General features: G+C 38.1%; 4 protein-coding genes across 5 annotated transcripts; 2 read left to right on the top strand and 2 right to left on the bottom strand.

Moving 5' to 3' along the window:
- Positions 1-37: 37 nt before the first annotated feature.
- On the bottom strand, positions 38-4,665 carry LOC117616391 (ubiquitin-like-specific protease ESD4). The gene is made up of 9 exons (XM_034345699.1): positions 3,321-4,665; positions 3,095-3,174; positions 2,918-3,011; positions 2,663-2,761; positions 1,909-2,001; positions 1,705-1,824; positions 1,034-1,137; positions 843-915; positions 38-523 (listed from the first exon to the last, which is right to left on the bottom strand). The coding sequence occupies exons 1-9, from the start codon at positions 4,140-4,142 to the stop codon at positions 461-463; spliced, it is 1,548 nt and encodes a 515-aa protein (XP_034201590.1). The 5' UTR covers positions 4,143-4,665; the 3' UTR covers positions 38-460.
- Positions 4,666-6,326: 1,661 nt separating this feature from the next.
- LOC117615175 lies at positions 6,327-11,637 on the bottom strand. Its single transcript, XM_034344201.1, has 13 exons — positions 11,183-11,637; positions 10,742-10,925; positions 10,528-10,596; positions 10,342-10,440; positions 9,870-9,949; positions 8,944-9,778; positions 7,961-8,640; positions 7,551-7,635; positions 7,382-7,433; positions 7,217-7,266; positions 6,978-7,025; positions 6,676-6,862; positions 6,327-6,585 (listed from the first exon to the last, which is right to left on the bottom strand). Exons 1-12 carry the CDS (start codon positions 11,437-11,439, stop codon positions 6,686-6,688), a joined length of 2,616 nt encoding a protein of 871 aa, XP_034200092.1. The 5' UTR covers positions 11,440-11,637; the 3' UTR covers positions 6,327-6,585; positions 6,676-6,685.
- Positions 11,638-11,764: 127 nt separating this feature from the next.
- On the top strand, positions 11,765-16,374 carry LOC117616813 (pentatricopeptide repeat-containing protein At3g06920). Of its 2 annotated transcripts, XR_004584181.1 has the most exons (4): positions 11,765-11,856; positions 12,329-12,391; positions 12,574-15,450; positions 15,921-16,374. XR_004584181.1 is itself a non-coding variant. In XM_034346241.1 (3 exons), the coding sequence occupies exons 2-3, from the start codon at positions 12,373-12,375 to the stop codon at positions 15,246-15,248; spliced, it is 2,694 nt and encodes an 897-aa protein (XP_034202132.1). In that variant the 5' UTR covers positions 11,765-11,856; positions 12,329-12,372; the 3' UTR covers positions 15,249-15,631. The 2 variants fall into 2 exon arrangements, 1 of the variants encoding a protein (XP_034202132.1); XM_034346241.1 differs by lacking the exon at positions 15,921-16,374 and having other exon boundaries at positions 12,574-15,631.
- A 681-nt stretch (positions 16,375-17,055) lies between these two features.
- LOC117614339 (TOG array regulator of axonemal microtubules protein 2) lies at positions 17,056-18,783 on the top strand. The gene is made up of 5 exons (XM_034343121.1): positions 17,056-17,471; positions 17,564-17,670; positions 17,790-17,937; positions 18,051-18,245; positions 18,335-18,783. The coding sequence occupies exons 1-5, from the start codon at positions 17,253-17,255 to the stop codon at positions 18,566-18,568; spliced, it is 903 nt and encodes a 300-aa protein (XP_034199012.1). The 5' UTR covers positions 17,056-17,252; the 3' UTR covers positions 18,569-18,783.
- The last annotated feature ends 178 nt before the right edge of the window (positions 18,784-18,961 follow it).

Consider the following 18,961-nt stretch of genomic DNA (forward strand, 5'->3'; position numbering starts at 1 on the left):
CACTTAATTCAGGGGCACAAATGAATCTTCAACAAACTGGCCAAAACAAATGAAAGCTTTCTTTTATAGAACAGAATTCTCCAGAAATCTTGTGTTACAATTGTTGGATCAACTCAATTACTAATATATAGGCAAAAGGCCAACAAGATACAAGGGCCAAAAAAAAAAACTAGCAACAAGGACTCAGTCAGCGCATAACCTGAAAGCTTATGGAACTTTTTGAACATATATGTGACAAATCAAAGGTTCGCACTTTATACAAGTTACTATTTCTGCCTTGTGCTCTGCTAACCTTTCCTCACAGGACTCACCTCACCAAGACAAATCTTAAATTATTTCAAAAATTTCGAAGCTGGCATGCAACTCACACCCGCGAGCACAACACCTAATTCATCGTCTGTTACTCTCTAATTCCTAATTCTTGATTGGTACTACAGCATGCCAAAGCTAGCTTGCTCAATCAGTCCGCTCTCAATTTTAGGATCTCCTTGGCTGTTCTCAATCGAAAATATGGCATGTGTTCCTGCAAGGACAACAAACAGAGTTGAATCATACTAATTAACAGTTGAGTTAACCGAGAGCAGGATATACATAAGCATTTCATTCTATAGCATACTACTTCCCAATAAATTATTAGGAGAAGTAAAAGCAAGAAACAGAAGGAACCAGTGCCAAGTATTTTCCCCCTAGAATTACGTTGAACATATAACTTTCCATTATTAATGGTTTGAATGCAGGTCCGAGAAAATAAAAATGAAAACAACCAAAAGATACTTTAACTTGGGAGACAAAATATACACTTCCGTGTGGCAAAGCAACAGAATCATCTCTAAGCACCTTACCTGCTTGAAACAGAGATCCAAGCCCCTGCTATAAAAGTCAGCATATTTGATCATGAACACACCACAGTCAAACCTGTTAAGAAAAATTAATTCAAAAATACATTTCAATTAGCAGAAGTCTCTTTGCTTACTGTAAAGAGTTTGGGAAAAAGATAAAAGAAAACCTATAACATTAGACATGTAATGCCTACCCATTCTCCTGCTCAGGAAGGTCTTCAACATATTCTAATTTCCAAGAACTCAAATTGATGTCTTTTCCACACTTATCCTTCACTTCATCAACATAGTATTTCGCCTGTCAAACATAAACAGTCAAAGTTAGCCGCAACTTAATCGGTTTAATGAATTTATTCGTTTTCCTACCATTTTGAAAAACATCCGTACCAAGGTACTGCCATTAATATCCAAAAAGAAAAAGAAAAACAAAGATGAAGAGTTAATTGATGGCTGATGATCGATGAAATATTTGTCCACACAGCAAACTTTTTACGTGCCTATGTGCATATTTCATACCACATCAAGTATGGAGGAAGGGAAATTGTTATCAAGTTCTGCAGGCAAGACTGACAAGATGATTTTCTTCATTTTTAAAATTCATGAACCCAGTCAATTCCAGACCAAACAAACAAAGAACCCAATCAATTCAAACAGATGTTGTAGTTCGAGTAACAGGAAATTACACGAACCGCTAATGGCAAGATTTTATTTTTTCAAAGCATCACTGCTCGTCTCCCCCTTCCCACAAGAAAAAGTGAAAGGGAATCAAGGACCGACATTTAGTGTAACAGACTTTCTGACTTTATTGCATGCATCATCAATAAATTATATCAACAGCCGAACAGAATATGACTACAAAGCATACCAATCTGTTCATCACTTGGGTATCCCTTCCTTTGAGTGAATCAAGATACTGTAACTTCTCCTCTGCCTTGTTAATAACTGCCAAACACCAATGTATTTCTTTGTGGATGGGAACAAATATCTGAGAAGAAAACAACTTATGAAATAAATGTAATTTCACTTAAACTGTGTATATGTGCAATGAAGAAGGTTTGAATGAAGTTACTTTGTCACAATCGATGAGGCTGTATCCCAGCTTCTTTTGGGTGGTCCACCTTCTGACGGATTTATAATCATAGTTACTTTTCCCACCTATCAACTGCACATACAATTTCAGTAAAATAAGAGTAGCTAATATAGAAATCAATATCCTAAATCCAACAGCAAAGATGGTTACCCAATCTAGGCAAATAATTACTAGGAGTGTGAATTGCACGGGCTGAGCTGACAGACCTTGCCTGAGGTTAGCCCAATAAGCACATGGCTGAGCTCTCAGCCCAGCCCAATCTTCAGGCCTAATGAAATGTAATATATGTATACAAATGAGAAAGAAACAAATGGGTACAATTTGGGTTGGCGTTATATCATGCTGATTCATCCTGAACTTCAAATCAGGTCTAAAAACTCAGCCAAAACTCAAATGAGACTCATCCTAATAAAAAATTCAGGCCAAATTGATCAAAGCTTTTGACCAATCCAACTCAACAAACAGTCCTAATAATTAAATGATGAAATAGAAGTATGAGACTATTTGACAATGAACATGCATTAGAGCTTTATAGTTTTTGCAGTGACAAGAACTCATGTATTCTTACCAGTGCACTTATCTAGACAACAAATTAATGAAATCAATAAATATTCTTCTGACAGTAAAAAAAAAAAAAGAAAAAAAAAAGGAAAACTAAACAGATTATGCATATACAACCACTGCCCGGAACAAAGTGTAAAAGAATGAACAAGAAAGAAAGCAAATTACAAACCTTTTTGTAGAAAAATGTGTTGAAGAAATGACATTTTAAGAAATTCTGTGGCTCTCTCTTTTCCCTCTCTTTCAGCAACTCAAAGTAGACATTTATGACCTGGACGGAAAAGAATGCATATGTATCAATCACATTACCAGCTAGGCAAGCCTGGAAAAACCCACATGAACCATACAAAACAAAATGCAATGAAATTTTTTTTTTTTTTGGTTATTGCAATTTAACAAAAAAGTACAAATGTAACCTAGAAAATACCTCGTCATTCAACCATGCACGTGGTCTAAGGCACTGCAGCATTTCACCTGTGATCTCTATGTTTGAGTTCTCATGAGTTACCAAGACTCTCCTCCTGTATGGACCCCAATACTGTTATACTTTCAAGTTTCAACTAAACCAATTCAAAGATGAAACAGAATATTTATCAAACCATACCGATTGGCAGAGGAAAATGCTTGCTCAACCTCAGCCATTTCCTCCTTTCGAAGAGCAACAAAGGGTTCATCGGGTACAACCTAAAAAGAAAAGGATTTAACTATTAAGAGAAGACTGTTGATAAATTCATCATCAATGTTTACTTACCACAAGCTGTAAACTTTAGTATACTAACACTGCAAATGATACTTCAAAACAGGTAGCAAGTTAACGAAAAGAAATTCACCTTCACTGGTTTCTTTTGTGGACGCAGCGATTCAAGCAGAGACAGTTTGCTCACATTGAACTCAATTTGGGAATGCAAATGTTCAAGTTTTGGAGTCCGCCTCTCTACACTCTCAAGCAACTGCTTGTACACTACCACACTCGGCACCTCCACCTCTCGATTTAGCGACAATGAGTCCAACATCTTTCCTGCACTGTCCACTTTGAAAGGGCCATTCGTCAGTGTGGTCAAGTCTGAAACCACCGAAGAAGCCGATGGCTGAGTACCCTGAGGTCCACAGTCCACCATCTTCGTATCCAATTCCTGCACATAATCCACCACAGAAGGCCTTTCTCGGTCATCTTCCTCTATAGCCAGAACTTCTTCTATGCTCGAATCCTCAGAAACTCGGTCAGTTTCAACCTCTTCATCCAATTCAATCACCTCCTTGCCCTTGTTCAAATAACGGAATGTATCTAACGCCCTGCTCTTCGCCTTTTCCAAATGGAAAGACAATACACTGCCCATTATGACACCCGACCGCTCCTTCTCATGAACCCCTCTGGCTTGTGGGCTCGAATCTTCTCTGTTCGAGAAGAACCCGAATTTGCCTGTTCTACAAGGGGCGTGAACTCTCGTCAGTGGCGGCTTTATATCTGGGTAACGAGAGACCCTCGAAGCGACGCTATTGGAAGATACTATGGGCCGGTCCGGGATTTGCTTCACATAAGAGAATCTGGGTCGCTTTGAAATTTGAAAATTCTGCGAATACGGAGATGGGTGTGCAGAATTCAAGCTCAAACACTCGTCCCCTCGCTTACGATTGCTGGTTAGTGCTCCCATTGATAAACCCAGAGCACAAAAAGACCTAGAAATTCACATCTCATCCAAAGAATGCCATCTTAGAGCAAACACAACCAATTTGAAATTTTTGGTGGGCGGATTGAATGAGTAATCAGCTGGCGAAACTTAAACCCTAAATGCGAGGCAATTGGAACCAAAAGTTAGGGTTTTGCTTAAGGTCCAAAGAAAAAGTACAAAAATTAGAGGAAGAGAATGGTTCGATTTCAAAATCACAGAGATTTGAAGGGAGGGAACAAAACCCTATAAACGCATAGGAAGAGGGGGTCGATTTCAAATAAGCACGCACCAGAAAATCTGTGTAGACAAATATCAAGTGTTCCCGCTACAGAATAAAAAAAGGAGGCTGAGATGAGAGAGAGAGCGGAGGAGGAGCTTGTTTTCCTTAAATATTTGTTATTAACGTTGAAGAGGATTTTCAAATTTGATGCACCAGAGCTTGAGTTGGGATCTGTAACCCGATTTGCTGTAGGAGACGTTTCGGCTTTCCCGGTTCGCTGTAGGAAATTATATGGTATTTTTCTATTATTATTTTTTAAATAGTTGCACGTAACACTTGTATGAATCGGGAAATTAACCCAACAAAAAAAAAAAAAGAATAAGGAAATTAAGAATATGATAAATAATAAAGGGGGATTCAATATTATACCTAATATAGAAGTTCAAATTATAAAAAAAATCATATATGAAATGGATTTTAGAAACACACCCAAAGCCCATTTACAACATAATAAAAAGATTTTTAACTTCTTTTAAATTACAATACTATCATTGATTTCTTAGAACAAACTCAACCCAAAAACCTCATAAAAAAGCTCAAAACACTCAATAGGGCATCAAAGTAATTTAATAATCTAAATTAAACTAAAGGGAGATTCACTATTATACCCAATATGGGGGCCCAAATTATAAAAATACCCTATATAAAATGGACTTTAGAAACACACCCAAAGCCCATTTACAATATAACAAAAAAGCTTTTAACTTCTTATAAATTACAAAACTACCATCAATTTCTTAAAACAAGCCCAACCCCAAAATCTCATAAAAATACCAAAGCACTCAATAGGGCATCAAAGTAATTTAATAATCAATATTAAATTCAATAAGGCTAGCTATCATTTTTTGGGTTTTTTTTGGGTTTGTTTATAGGAATTCAATTGTGTAGGGTTTATTTATAATATTAGTGCTAGAAATGGGTATATCACTAAATATCTCTAAACTAAATAGGTCTAGTTGTCATTTTTTGGATTTTTTTTGGATTTGTTTATAGAAATTAAATAGAGTAGGGTTTATTTATAGTTTAGTGCTAAGAATGGTTATATGACTAAATATCTCAAGAAAGAATATCATATCAAATTATTTCAAATTAATCTGTTTTCTAAGTCTTGTAGGGTTTAATTAGGTATATGTTAAATGTATGAAAATCAAGAACTGAAATATTTCAATATCCATGTGTTAGTAAATTCAAGATAAGTGAGACATGCCAATTCTAAATAAGTCAGTATGCCAACAAGGAAAAAATTATCCAAGTAGGCATGGTTACTTCTCAATGCACACACTTCTTGGTTAAGGAGAAAAAATTGTGCGTGACTATCACACTAAAATATTATGTTATTAATTTACATGTTATAATATGGATGTATCATCAATTTATATTTCATAATAATATTAATAAATAAAATATACATTATTCCTCGTTAAGGAGCTATTGCTACCCTTCTGGCCATCCCGCCTCTATTACTAACTCCCAATCTATATACTACATTCGGACACAATATTTCAAAGTATAAAATAAAAATTATGCATGTCATGGTAAATCTTGGACATGCCACGCTCTAAGGTCCCAACCTGGGCACTGCTATTCTATGACTTTAAATGTGTTTTTTTTAATACAAGCGATATTTTACTTTAATATGATTTAAACTATTAAAATGGAGATTCAAACAGTAGAATAATATGAATTAAACTACTAGAATGAAGATTCAAACTGCAGAGTGGGAAACACATTCACTCTAATCAACTTATGACTTTAATCACTGAACAAAGAAAGAGCTTGAGTTTGTTGGATTGGGAGTAATTTAAATAAGAATAATGATGGGTCAATTTTTATTTCAAGTATTTATGAATTTGGGGAAAAGTAGGTGGGTAAGAAATTGGAGACGATTAGGTAAATCTTTGAGTTTTTAAGCAAGAAGCATACAATTAGGGAAGGAAGCTTAACCAGATCCAGTACATCCATTGTTTACTCAAAGACTTGAAAAATAATACAAAATTAATGTTTCTTTCCCTAAATACCATGTTACTTTGCAAATTGCAGGACCTAAAGGGCACTGGAGTAAATAACAGTTATTTGACGGTCGCTAATATGTACATATAAGGTCCTCCGTATATCGAAGCCAAATTATTCAGCTGGGTTAAATATCTGAAACATAAGAAAATATTTGTATCAGCAAATTGAATTTGCAGGGAGGATAGTTATTATCACATTATTCCAGAAAAATTTAAAACATACCTTGTTCAATTCATACAAGCTGCACAACAGCAGCCACTCTTAAGGCCCCATTTTGGAGAAGATCAGCAAGCTCATCAAATAACAGAGCTGTTCGCCAGCCCCAGCCCTTTGGAGCTTTCGGTAAAAGCGTGCCTGTTTGCTTGAAACTTCCAAACACCATGACTTCCCTCTTTGATGGACAGATTAACTACATCATAAACGTACATGAACTACAAAATCAATATGCCAGATTCTGGTGTAACAAACACTGATTACACGAGAATCGGTGAAACTGAGAACATTTTGTTCACTTTGGATCTTACCTGATACCGGGCAGTAACCTTTTCACGAGAATCGACATACATCTGCACCTGTGTCGCGCACACCGTAATGTATCAACTAACAACTTCTACTAGGGATTATAAATGCAAATAAACATACTAGACAGAAAAACAAGGTGAAACAGAAAGGGTGATCATTGAAATGTGAAGATAAGAAGAAGCATTATTCTCCACAACTAAAATAACCCATCTCATGCTCAAACAATCAAGAGCAGGCTAACCTTTCTAAATGAATCAGTAATCTCTGCCTTACGTCGGTGAAGAAATAATCCTGAAATAACAAACATATGATATACGTTCAGCTTAAGGAACATATTTCAAATAAAACTTAGGAAAGCAAAATAACATGTTTCCGAGGTATATCATTGAACAGCAAAGAACAGTACCAAGTGTTCGACGTCCTTGAGGGTCTTCATCATTAAAAGCCTGAACGCTAACCTATAAATTTGAACAACAAAATCCAATCTGTATGAGAGCATGGAAAATGGAGATCAAAAAGCATCATCACAAATCTAAATCTTATATTGAAAAGAAAATAAGTTTATACTGAAACACCTTCCATAAAGAACCAGCATAAAAGACTTCTGGAGAGTGCTTCACTTGGCCATCACTGAGCCTGTGCACATCCTCAAATTGCACCCTGTAGAACCATGATCGAGAACTTAAGTGAAAAGGTAAACTAGAGACCAAAAAAAAACCTTGACTTGTAATTAGTAGGATGGAGAATTGAACAAAATGACCAATCATTAGATCCATGACACTTGGACAAATAATCCAGTCCCATGAAAAAAGGCTTAGTATAAATAGATGTTCAAAGGCACTTGTAAGCAACTTGTAAAGGAGACTTCTGAGCTAGGATATCATAGGACAGCATCCTAAAAAGAATTTATGGATTCTTATTTTTCAAAAGAGAGCTCAAAATCTGAAGCAAAGCTGTAAAGGATTAATGGAAAGAGCTCACGTACCCAAATCGGAAAGGAGGGAAGTGGCTTAAAGGTGTTTTCAAATCCAATGATATGGAAGAACTGTTTGGATTATCCCACTCAATCCCAATTGCACGGTCTGACGACTCTACCATCTGCACAGGTATGCCACTCGTACTTGGCACTGCCATGGAAGTTCCAGGTGTTCGGCTTTGCACATCCATCTCATAGGCTCTCTCTGTTTGCTCCCCATGAGCATTAGCTACATTGTTCCCTCCTTGGCTTAGCCCAACCAAAGCCGTCAATCCATCTCCAGACAGGTCCCCACTATGGTCAGCTCTAGCCTCTGAATCATCATTAGCAAGAGACTGCTGGCAATTTCTGTTGCCCATGCCAAATGGCACACGGGAAAAGACAAACCGAGTTGGAGGCCAGGCAGTTGCTGGGACAAATGTAGTTCCGCGTCCAATACCAGCAAGCCCATCAATAGGACCCCTAACATGCACACGTACAGGCCTAAAGAGGCCATTTCCTTCACCTGGAGAAGACTCAGCAACATACACGCCAGGAGAATTATTCTGATTGTGCTCTTGCATGTAATATCCAGTGGTAACTCCATGTGAGAATGAAAATTGCTGTCTGCAAGTGCATGCTAAACTTGTAAGACAGCAACTTTTGCATGTATCAGCACCAGTTTCTTGAACTCTCTGGCTTAACAGCATCTATATGATCACATACCAAACAAACAAGTTATTGAATAAACAGATAGATTTTTCTTTGGTAAGTATTAGATAAATGAAAATTAAAAATACAACAATCTCCTCAAAAGCATAACCGCAGGGCAACACTTTGTGTATGAATGTGGTAGAAATAGCTTTCCGAATTTCTCATGGTGGCAGTGGGCGGAGAGCCCTTGCAGTCAGTCTGCAAGGGCCTATAATTGATTTATGAGCAGTATGGTTTATAAGAGATAGAATAGTAAAAGAAAGAAAAACTTAAAGAGAAAACAGTTATCAGAAAGAGACCTGCAACCAAAGACCATCATTTACAGCTTTGCAGGGGAATCCCAATTCTTCAAGTTGCTTTCTTACACTAAGAAGTGCCTCAAAAGACATGTTACAGTATAAAAGAGATCCCCCTTCAAATATATTAACAAATGCATCATATTCCTCACCACCAACCCCAAAGTTCCCTTTAGCATAACCTTTAAGCTGTCTTCTGCCTACAGTTCTACCACCCCATGAAAGAGGAGGCATGCCACATCTTCCCCAATCATTTGGCATTAGCTCACTAGTGGAAGAGTTCATTGAAGAGCATTGCCTTGACTGATCCCTGGCAAGCCAACTATTGTTATTTAAGTGATAGCATGATCCTTCATCAGATGGCCCTTCCATAGCAACTCCATTTGCCCCCAATCTACTTGCTCCAACACCAACTGGCATTTCAGTATAACATGAAGTTCTAATTACATCCATTTCTGAAAATGAATTACTCAATGATGAAGGACCACCCATGCTGCAGTTGCATCCTGGCTCCAAATTGGACTGAGGGTATGCAACTTGTTGTACTTGCTGTTTGGAATTTGAAACTCCTGTTTGGAAGTCAACCACACAGTCTGCAAGCTCTATCAGAAGATTACGAGCAGTACTATGGCCATCTAAATCATCTTTTAGATTTAAGCGCCCCAGTTCAGACTCCAACCTTTTATTAGTGAAACTACCCATCAGATTCTTTCCCTTTGCATTAGATGAATCAGATTGAGTATCTGTTCCTGCCTCAGAACTGGAACTTCCATGATCATAATCTTCTTGTTTGCATTGAGCACCTTTTGCAAGGAATGTATACAATGCCAGTTCAAACCTTTCCATAGAAGAAGAAAAAAAAAAAAAATTTTAATAGGAACTAAGCTGTGGACAATAAAACCTAGTCAGAGGCCGTCGATACTCCTTACCGTTTCTCTTCACTGGGTACCCAGAGCTCATCAGAGGTCAGCAATGCAAGCAAGGTTTGGGCAGAAAGTTTTGGAAGCACCTGTCCATGACCAGGAAATTAAAAAAAATATGTAGATAGTAGGTTTGCATGAACAAAATTGAAAAACTAAAAGTATACTTAATCCTCATAAAAATCAAATATACTGACAACACAGATGCCAAGAGAGAGAAAAAAAAAATTGAACTACACAGTCATTATTAAATTTAAAGATTGAGCTTACACCATGTTTTTTTTAAGGCTGTGGGCAAGGATAAATATGTCTATATAAAAAAGTGCGAAAAATAAGTATGTTTCCTCGGTCCACTGCTCTGTCCTTCCCTCTAATATTTTCTTATGTTATCATATTATATGATCCCAAAGGAACAGAGAATATGTGAGAAACTGACAAAACCCACAAGGCATAACTATGAAGTAAGCTCACCATCCATTACCTCTTTCAACTCCATGGAACCACTTTGACAAAGGTAGCCCCAGCAAGCATTTCTTACTCGTTCTCCATGTATGCCATAATCTTGGCTCTCTGCAAACACCTGAAAGCACAGGTAGACGCCATCAATGACATAAGAAATCGGTAGCATGTCGACCAAACACAAAGAGGCAGCACAAGAATTTCGAACCTGATAGGCTAAGAAGTTTGAAGTCCATAATTCAGATATAATGAAGTCTGTGCATATTGCACATAAATCCTGCATTAAAAGAATAACAAGATGTAATCTAAATGCACATATGGGGAAGCCATTCCAAGAGCAGAAAAATTAAAGTCCCATAAAATTAAAAAAGCACAAGAAACATAAAAATATGAACTTTAGGTCTACAATGAGAATATGATACCTGAAGGTCAAGAAAAGAAGCGGCAGCCAAAACACGAAATGCATTGTTATCATTAAGCTTGGGGTGGTGGCCGTATAGATATGCCAAAGCCATTGCAATTGCTTCTCCGTTAACATTCTTATCGTCAATATGTAAGGTTAAAACCGGCTCATTGGCTTCTTTCCAAGGTCCATGAAGCATGTTCCTGCCAGGCACACAGAGGGTAGCACATGAAAACCCACAATTTTACTCGTAAGCACCCAATCAATACATAATAACGCGTGTATTATTCAAAAAACCAAAATTAATTCCCCAGAAATAGCATCAACAAATATACTTAAACTATTTTAATCAACAAATAAACCCCAAATTTTCTGCTTTCAGCGTCATCAAACAACGCCCAAGCAAAGCGGGAGGGCGCGAATTCAAGGGCATTTTGGTAAATTGACAGGGTAAAGGGACCTGAAGTAGGGGCTGCGTGAGAGAATGAGGCGGTGGAGGTGGTAGGTGGAGCCCATGGCGTGGACGACCATATCGGAGAAGGCGCCGGAGTTGAAGCCCTCCAATTGAATGTGGTCGCAGAGCGCCGTGAGGTTGCAATCCAGTGCCCGCAGCTCGCCGCTGCTCCGGTCGTTGTCGGAGTGCTGAGAGGGCTGGATCGTCATCTTCATTTGCGGCCCGTACGACCTGGCGGGATTGCTAGGATACTGAGGGTCCATATGAACCACACCTGCACTTGCACTTGGTTGGTTTTTCGATTATCAAGTGTACGAGAGTGGCGATAATGAGAGTGGCGATAATGAGAGTGAGAGAACGGTGCTGCAGATCAGAGACCCATTGTTGATTTGATTTGCTGTTGTTACTTGCTCTACACGAACTGCTGCAGCTTTGGAAAAGCGAGGGGGATGGGCGCGGGTCCGACCCGACTGACTTGCCCCGTTTGGCCCGCCCAGCCCATTAGTTATATGTTTTTCTCTATGCGTTGAGACGACGTCGTATTAAGTCGTTCTCGAAACGGCGGTGTTCAGTACCAGTTTCAGTGTCATCGTCTTTGTTGGTGTTAAGCTCAACTCTCTCTCTCTCTGGCAGATTGGTTTAAACTTTAAACCCTAAACCCTGCGCTTCAAGATTTTCCGGTATGTGAATTTACAAGCCCATAACTTTTGTCAAGCGTTTCTTCTTTTTGTTTCTAGGGCACAGTTTAGGAGTCGAAATGCTTAGCAATTCGTGTCCCTGCAATCGAAGCTCAGTCCTCAACCATGAACTGTTTCCCATTTTCTCTCACTTTCTCATCATATAAGAAAAATGCTTGCAAAAGCTTCAATTTTGCACCACAAACTTAGGCCAAATTCATATGAGTTTGTATATAAAAATTGAATGAAGTGTTAAAGTTTTCCTTAATTAAACATTGTGCTGTGCCCCTCTTGATATGCATTGTTTGTATTTGCTTAATGATTCCCACCCCTCTGCCTCTTCTTTTTCTGTTTGTTTTAGTGTTTTACTTTTCATGTCTAATTTTCTAAAAAAATGTTTAGCTTACTGAGTGTGATTAGAGTACCTTTAGTCCTGAAATGACTTGTGTGTTGAACTTCTCTATATATTTGGAAGGTGAAGGGCAGACACAGTGTTAGATTGGGCATGCTTTTGTGAAGATGCTCCTAAGAAAACAAGGTAATTTTGGCATGTATACAGATTCTTTCTTCTCTATGGAGTCAAGTATGTTGGTAAACACCGATCAGAAAAATAAAATGTTCACAAATGTCTTTGGCTTCCATGATGTTTGTCATTTAATACTTCTGGTGGCATGTACAGGAATCACTTCTTACCATCTGCTTTATTTTTCCTTTTTGCAGGAATACGCCATTTTCATTTGAACTGCTGTAACATTTACACTTTTTCAAAAAGGTTTTCATCCTTGCCAAATGGGCCTTCTTCTGAACATGATAGGAAAGTTGTTTCCTCCATGGATAGGGTTAGTTGCGATAATTCGAGAAAAGTTGAGGGTGTGAGACAAGTAGTTGATGATGTGTGCCAAGTATTGGAGGGCCGTCCTTGGGGACCTACCCTTGAGAATGCTTTATCAATGCTTGACAACAAACCTCAATCAGAATCAGTTATTGGAGTCTTAAGGAGACTGAAAGATGTAGGTCTAGCATTTAATTATTTTCGGTGGTGTGAGAGACAAACTGACCAAGCACATTGTCCCGAAGCATACAATTCACTTCTCATGGTCATGGCTAGGAGTAGAAATTTTAATTTCTTGGAACAGGTCCTGGAAGAAATGAGTATTGCAGGAATTGGCCCATTTAATAACGTATGTATTGAGTTAGTTGTGAGCTGTGTCAAGTCACAGAAGCTGAGAGAAGCTTTCAATCTATTGCAAACCATGAGGAAGTTCAAATTCCGCCCAGCATTTTCAGCCTATACAACTCTAATTGGAGCTTTGTCTACAGTTCCTGAATCTGATCTCATGCTGACTCTCTTTCATCAAATGCAGGAGATAGGTTATGAAGTTACTGTGCATTTATTTACAACTATTATTCGTGTATTTGCCAAGGAAGGCCGAGTTGATGCTGCTCTCTCCTTGTTGGATGAGATGAAGAGCAACTCTTTTAATGCGGATGTTGTTCTTTATAACGTCTGTATAGACTGCTTTGGTAAAGTCGGTAAGGTGGATATGGCCTGGAAATTCTTTCATGAAATGAGAATGCATGGCATGGTGCCTGATGATGTGACATATACTAGCATGATAGGAGTTCTCTGCAAAGCTGAGAGACTAGGTGAAGCGGTGGAGTTATTTGAGGAGATGGATGTGAATAGGAAAGTACCTTGTGTGTATGCGTATAACACCATGATCATGGGCTATGGTTCTGCTGGAAGGTTTGAGGAAGCATACAGCTTATTTGAGAGGCAAAAAAGAAAGGGGTGCATTCCGAGTGTGATTGCATATAATTGTGTTCTCACTTGCCTAGGGAAGAAGGGAAGAGTAGAAGAAGCGTTAAGGATTTTTGATGAGATGAAGAAAGATGCAGCTCCCAATCTTCCAACTTATAACATTCTAATAGACATGCTTTGCAAGGCAGGTAACCTCGAGGCTGCTCTGCGTGTTCGGGATGCCATGAAAGAAGCTGGTTTATATCCTAATGTTATGACTGTAAACATTATGATTGATCGACTCTGTAAAGCTCAGAAACTTGATGATGCTTGTTCTATCTTTGAAGGAATGGATCACAAAGTTTGCACACCAGATGCAGTTACGTTTTGTTCTCTTATAGATGGCTTGGGTAAACAAGGAAAGGTAGATAATGCCTACAGGCTTTATGAGAAGATGCTGGATTCTGATCAGATTCCAAATGCTATTGTATATACATCCCTCATCAGGAACTTCTTCAGGTGTGGTAGAAAGGAGGATGGTCACAAAATATACAAAGAAATGGTGCGTAGGGGCTGTTCTCCTGATCTGATGCTTCTTAACACCTATATGGATTGTGTTTTCAAGGCTGGTGAAATTGACAAAGGTAGATTTTTGTTTGAGGAGATAAAGGCTCAAGGATTCATTCCGGATGTGCGGAGCTATTCAATCTTAATTCATGGCCTTGTAAAAGCATGTTTGGCGCATGAAACCTATGAATTATTTCATGCGATGAAGGATCAAGGCTGTGTATTGGACACCCGTGCTTACAATGCCATCATTGATGGATTCTGCAAATGTGGAAAGGTGAATAAAGCATACCAGCTGCTGGAGGAAATGAAAACTAAGGGTCACCAGCCCACAGTTGTTACTTATGGTTCTGTCATTGACGGGCTTGCCAAGATTGACAGACTTGATGAAGCATACATGCTTTTTGAAGAAGCAAAGTCAAAAGGAGTAGAATTGAATGTAATTATTTATAGTAGTCTTGTTGATGGGTTTGGGAAGGTGGGTAGAATTGATGAAGCATATCTAATCATGGAAGAGCTAATGCAGAAGGGTTTGGCACCTAATGTTTACACATATAATTGCTTGCTTGATGCACTTGTGAAAGCTGGTGAAATTGATGAAGCCATTGTTTGCTTTCAATCCATGAAAGACTTGAAATGTACACCCAACCATGTAACTTATAGCATTCTCATAAATGGTCTTTGTAGAGTTAGAAAATTCAATAAGGCTTTTGTGTACTGGCAAGAGATGAAGAAACAAGGGTTACAGCCCAACACAATTACCTACACCACCATGATATCCGGACTTGCAAAGGCTGGGAACATAAGAGATGCTAGTGGGCTTTTTGAGAGGTTTAAAGCCAGTGGTGGCATTCTCGATTCTGCTAGTTATAATGCTATGATAGAAGGATTAAGTAGCGGAAATAGGGCAATGGAAGCATATGCACTTTTTGAGGAAACTCGGCAGAAAGGTTGTCATATTCATACCAAGACATGTGTTGTTCTGTTGGATGCCTTGCACAAGGCTGAATGCCTTGAGCAGGCAGCAATTGTCGGTGCTGTGCTTAGGGAAACTGCAAAGTCTCAACATGCTTCAAGGTCATGGTAAAATTGCATATCGTGCAATTTACTGGAGGGATTAGTAGATGTGTTTTGCTCAGTGAGTGGTGATGACACAAGGTGCCTTCTCATGCATTCATGCTGATGGAGCAAATATTGGGGGATGGGAGATCTTTTTTTCTTTTTTTTCCTTCCTGAAAAGTCTTCGTTCCATCAATTCCTTAACATGATTGAAGTCGCTCTCTATAGAGGTAACTCCTTTACGATTACAATTGTAGTTACTGAAATTGGATGCATGTATCTGGAATAGGAGTCCTGAGTCTCATGACTTTTGGGACTACGCCAACATGTTATTCCTCCTGAAAATGTTCTGATTAATTGAATATTCAGGGTTGTAACTTTTAAAATATAGAATTCTATGCTGCTTTAGTGCATGTGTGCTCAGTATTGTCTTTTGCTTTTTGGCGCATGTATAATATACAAAAAACACAGTTTGGTAGAGGAAAGCTGTGTGAATGATGTGTAATTCTTCTGGCAGATGTTGGCCTTTTCTCTCTCCCTTTTCCTTTTGTGCTGATGTGGTTCTGGCAGATTTTCAAATTTCCATGATTCTAAATTCTCAAAACAAATGATTCAGTTTTCGACCATTTTTATGTATTGATGTTGTAGCAAGAGTTCTATTGATGCAACCCTTGCATTGACTAAATACTTATGGTTGCAGGTATATAGAGTGTTTCGAATTTGTCTCGGTTGTGAGATGTCAAGGAAATTGAGTTTGAAGAGAATGAACCTTCCTTCCAAGATGTATGTCGTCCAGCCCAACCTCGGACTCTTTCTTCCCGACCTATTTTACTCTTTGCAACACTAACTTCAGTCGCCGTTATTCAGGAGCATGAGTTTGTTTTGAGAACCAATGGTTCTTGATTGAATACAGTGCCTTGCCAATTATTCCGGATACTCGGTTCAATTGAGTTAATGGGCCTCTTTGGTGGAGCAGCCCCCCTCCCCTACAAAGAGGGCAAATTTTTGGTTTGTATGGCCGATGGCCTATGTTGGATATAGTCGTTGGGCGGGTCATCTTCTTCTGTCAATTTTTCTCTTTCCTCCTGCGCATAGGAAAATTTTGTAAGTGACACCCAATAGCTAGTTCTATAATGTTATACCCAAGCACTTTATGTTTTTGGATAAATTAAATAAATATATATAAAGCAAAAGGCAGAGAATGGTAAAATATTCAAAATATCATAAAATGTCATTGGTTAATGCAAACATTAAGAATTAAAATTATTAATTAAATGAGAATAATATGGTAAATTCACACTTTTTCATATTTAAAAAAATTAAAATTAAACGAAAAATAAGATAATAGATCTTATTTTTTCCCACTAGCCTTTTTGCATGCGCTTAAGAGAGTTTTTTTTTTTTTTAAATTTAAATTTATTTTAGAATTAAAAATAATAATGGGTAGTTATATTCCATAAAAATAGGATACATTATTTGATTTTTCTTTTAATTTTAATTTTTTTAATATAAAAAAGTGTGAATTTACTATATTATTCTCATTTAATTAATAATTTCAATTCTTAATGTTTGCATTAATCAAGGGCATTTTTTGATATTTTGAATGTTTTACAATTCTCTGTCTTTTGCTTTATATATAAATTATTATTTTTTAATTATAAAAGAAATTTAAATTTAAAAAAAAAAAGCTTCTCGCATTCGCAAAAAGAAAGCCATCATATTCATGCCACGTGTCTTAACGGTATGGAAATTTGAAATATAGCCACTATACAGAAAGATACGCGGTGCACCAAAGTGCAGAGTGTGATGCGCTTCGTTAATGTAACCGTTAACACAGGAGTGTCCAACGGATCTTTTTACAGCTTTTCAAATTTCAAATTTTCAAACGAAAGGTAAACAATATTTTACTTTCTTTATCTGTATCATCAAACCCCTCCACCAACCCTTCATTCTCCTCGTTATCAAAACCCCAAAGATTTCCAGTCCCATCTCTCTCTCTCTCCCTCTTCTTTGTTTCTTCTCTGCGATTTCAATGGCTATGGCTCTCAGGCCCATCGATAATGCTCTTCCAACCACACCAGAAAGGCCGAAAAAGCAAACCAAAGTTCCTGTTTCAATCCAAAAGCAACCCGAGTTTGGGGTCAATGATGAAAACCAGGCTCCACTTCCTGCAGCAACCATTGATGCCACCATTGATTATATCTCTTCTGAGAATCTCAAACCCATCTCAGACCCTGATTTCAAGATTCTGGTAATTTTCCAAATTTCTTTTATTTCTTTCTGTAATTTAGAACAAACCCAACTGGAATTTGGCACTAAATTCTTCAATTTTTGGAATTTCAGAGCTTGAATGAGGGATTAGATTCAAAGGATTGGGTGAAGGTGTGCGAGTCTCTGAACAATGTTAGGCGTTTTGCACTCTATCACTCTGCCCTTTTGGTTCCTACTCTGTAAGTGCCTTTTCTTCTCTTTTTTTTTTTTTTTTTTTCTATTGTCTGCTGTAATTAGTTAACAAATCGACGTCTTTTTGTCAGTGATAGCGTTAACATGTATATTGTGGTATGAACAGAGAGAAAGTTATGGTGGTGATGGTTAAGGCAATGAAGAATCCCAGAAGTGCTTTATGCAAGACATCCATTATGGCGTCGTTTGATATCTTTAAGGCCTTTGGTGACAGTTTATTTGACTCTGCCACCTCTGCTGCATTTGATCAATTGGTGTGCATCCAATACAATTTTTGATTTTCTTAATTTCCTTTTCCATGATCATATTTTCATCATCATTTTGTTATATTCTGATGAACGGCTTGGATTGTTTGATTGGTTCACAGCTGCTGCAACTGCTGCTGAAAGCGTCTCAAGACAAACGGTTTGTGTGCGAAGAAGCAGATAGGACCCTGAACACAATGGTGCAGTCTTTGACTCCTCTGCCTCTGCTTCAAAAGCTTAGAGCCTATGCTTCCCATGCCAACCCCCGAGTCAGAGCCAAAGCTGCCGTTTCCGTCTCAGCTTGTGTCTCTAAGATGGTAAATACTTAAAAAAAATGAAGTGTTCTCTTGTCTTCTAAGCATAACATTTTTTCTTAAGCAAAATGGGGGTTTTCTACCAATTTCAGGGGCTTGAAGGAATGAAGGATTATGGGCTGGTCTCTTTGGTTAAAATGGCTGCAGATTTGTTGAATGATAGGCTGCCGGAGGCAAGGGAAGCGGCACGGGGTATTGTGCTTTCGGTGTACAATGCCTATACAGAGAATGAAGAGGAGAAACAAGAGATATGGCTAAACTTTTGCCAGTCTAATTTGACACCAATTCATGCTCAGTCCATGGTCAAAATTACTTCTTCTCAGTAGAGTTTAGAAGATAGTGATTAGTGATTTTGCTGGTAGAAGCAGCTATAGTCTGAGTGCTACTTTGGCCAGTGATTCTGCTGGTAGAAGCAGCCTGGTAGCAGCTACTATATTAGGAGTGTTACTGGTCAAATGAAAGGGAAGATGAGTTTACATACATCTTCCAGTTTCATGTAAATTTCTTCTTAATGAAATTTTCATTGTTAATTACGAGCCAACCAAGTGACCAAAAAAGTGATACAGCGATCCTCTTTGTGCATAAATTTTCAGTAATTTATTTGTCTACAATATTGTTAGTGCACCTAGTCTTCTACAGCCAGCAACAAATTATCAGTAATTTCTGGTGTGTGCAACTACAAACATGCCACAATTGCAAGCCAGCCATTCATTTCACAA

Source organism: Prunus dulcis, chromosome 1 (genome assembly GCF_902201215.1).
Source record: "Prunus dulcis chromosome 1, ALMONDv2, whole genome shotgun sequence".
Lineage (NCBI taxonomy): Eukaryota > Viridiplantae > Streptophyta > Magnoliopsida > Rosales > Rosaceae > Prunus > Prunus dulcis.

Excerpts from the sequence above, each read along its gene's own strand:
- LOC117615175 (XM_034344201.1), bottom strand. The coding sequence starts at position 11,439 with ATGGACCCTCAGTATCCTAGCAATCCCGCCAGGTCGTACGGGCCGCAA. Across the intron at positions 7,267-7,381 it reads TCAAGGACGTCGAACACTTG|GATTATTTCTTCACCGACGT; the intron begins GTACTGTTCTTT and ends TTGTTATTTCAG. Across the intron at positions 6,863-6,977 it reads AGGTTACTGCCCGGTATCAG|TTAATCTGTCCATCAAAGAG; the intron begins GTAAGATCCAAA and ends TTTATGATGTAG.
- LOC117614339 (XM_034343121.1), top strand. The coding sequence starts at position 17,253 with ATGGCTATGGCTCTCAGGCCCATCGATAATGCTCTTCCAACCACACCA. Across the intron at positions 17,472-17,563 it reads ACCCTGATTTCAAGATTCTG|AGCTTGAATGAGGGATTAGA; the intron begins GTAATTTTCCAA and ends TTGGAATTTCAG. Across the intron at positions 17,671-17,789 it reads GCCCTTTTGGTTCCTACTCT|AGAGAAAGTTATGGTGGTGA; the intron begins GTAAGTGCCTTT and ends TGGTATGAACAG.
- LOC117616391 (XM_034345699.1), bottom strand. The coding sequence starts at position 4,142 with ATGGGAGCACTAACCAGCAATCGTAAGCGAGGGGACGAGTGTTTGAGC. Across the intron at positions 2,002-2,662 it reads ACACATTTTTCTACAAAAAG|TTGATAGGTGGGAAAAGTAA; the intron begins GTTTGTAATTTG and ends TTGTATGTGCAG. Across the intron at positions 1,825-1,908 it reads GCCTCATCGATTGTGACAAA|ATATTTGTTCCCATCCACAA; the intron begins GTAACTTCATTC and ends TTTTCTTCTCAG.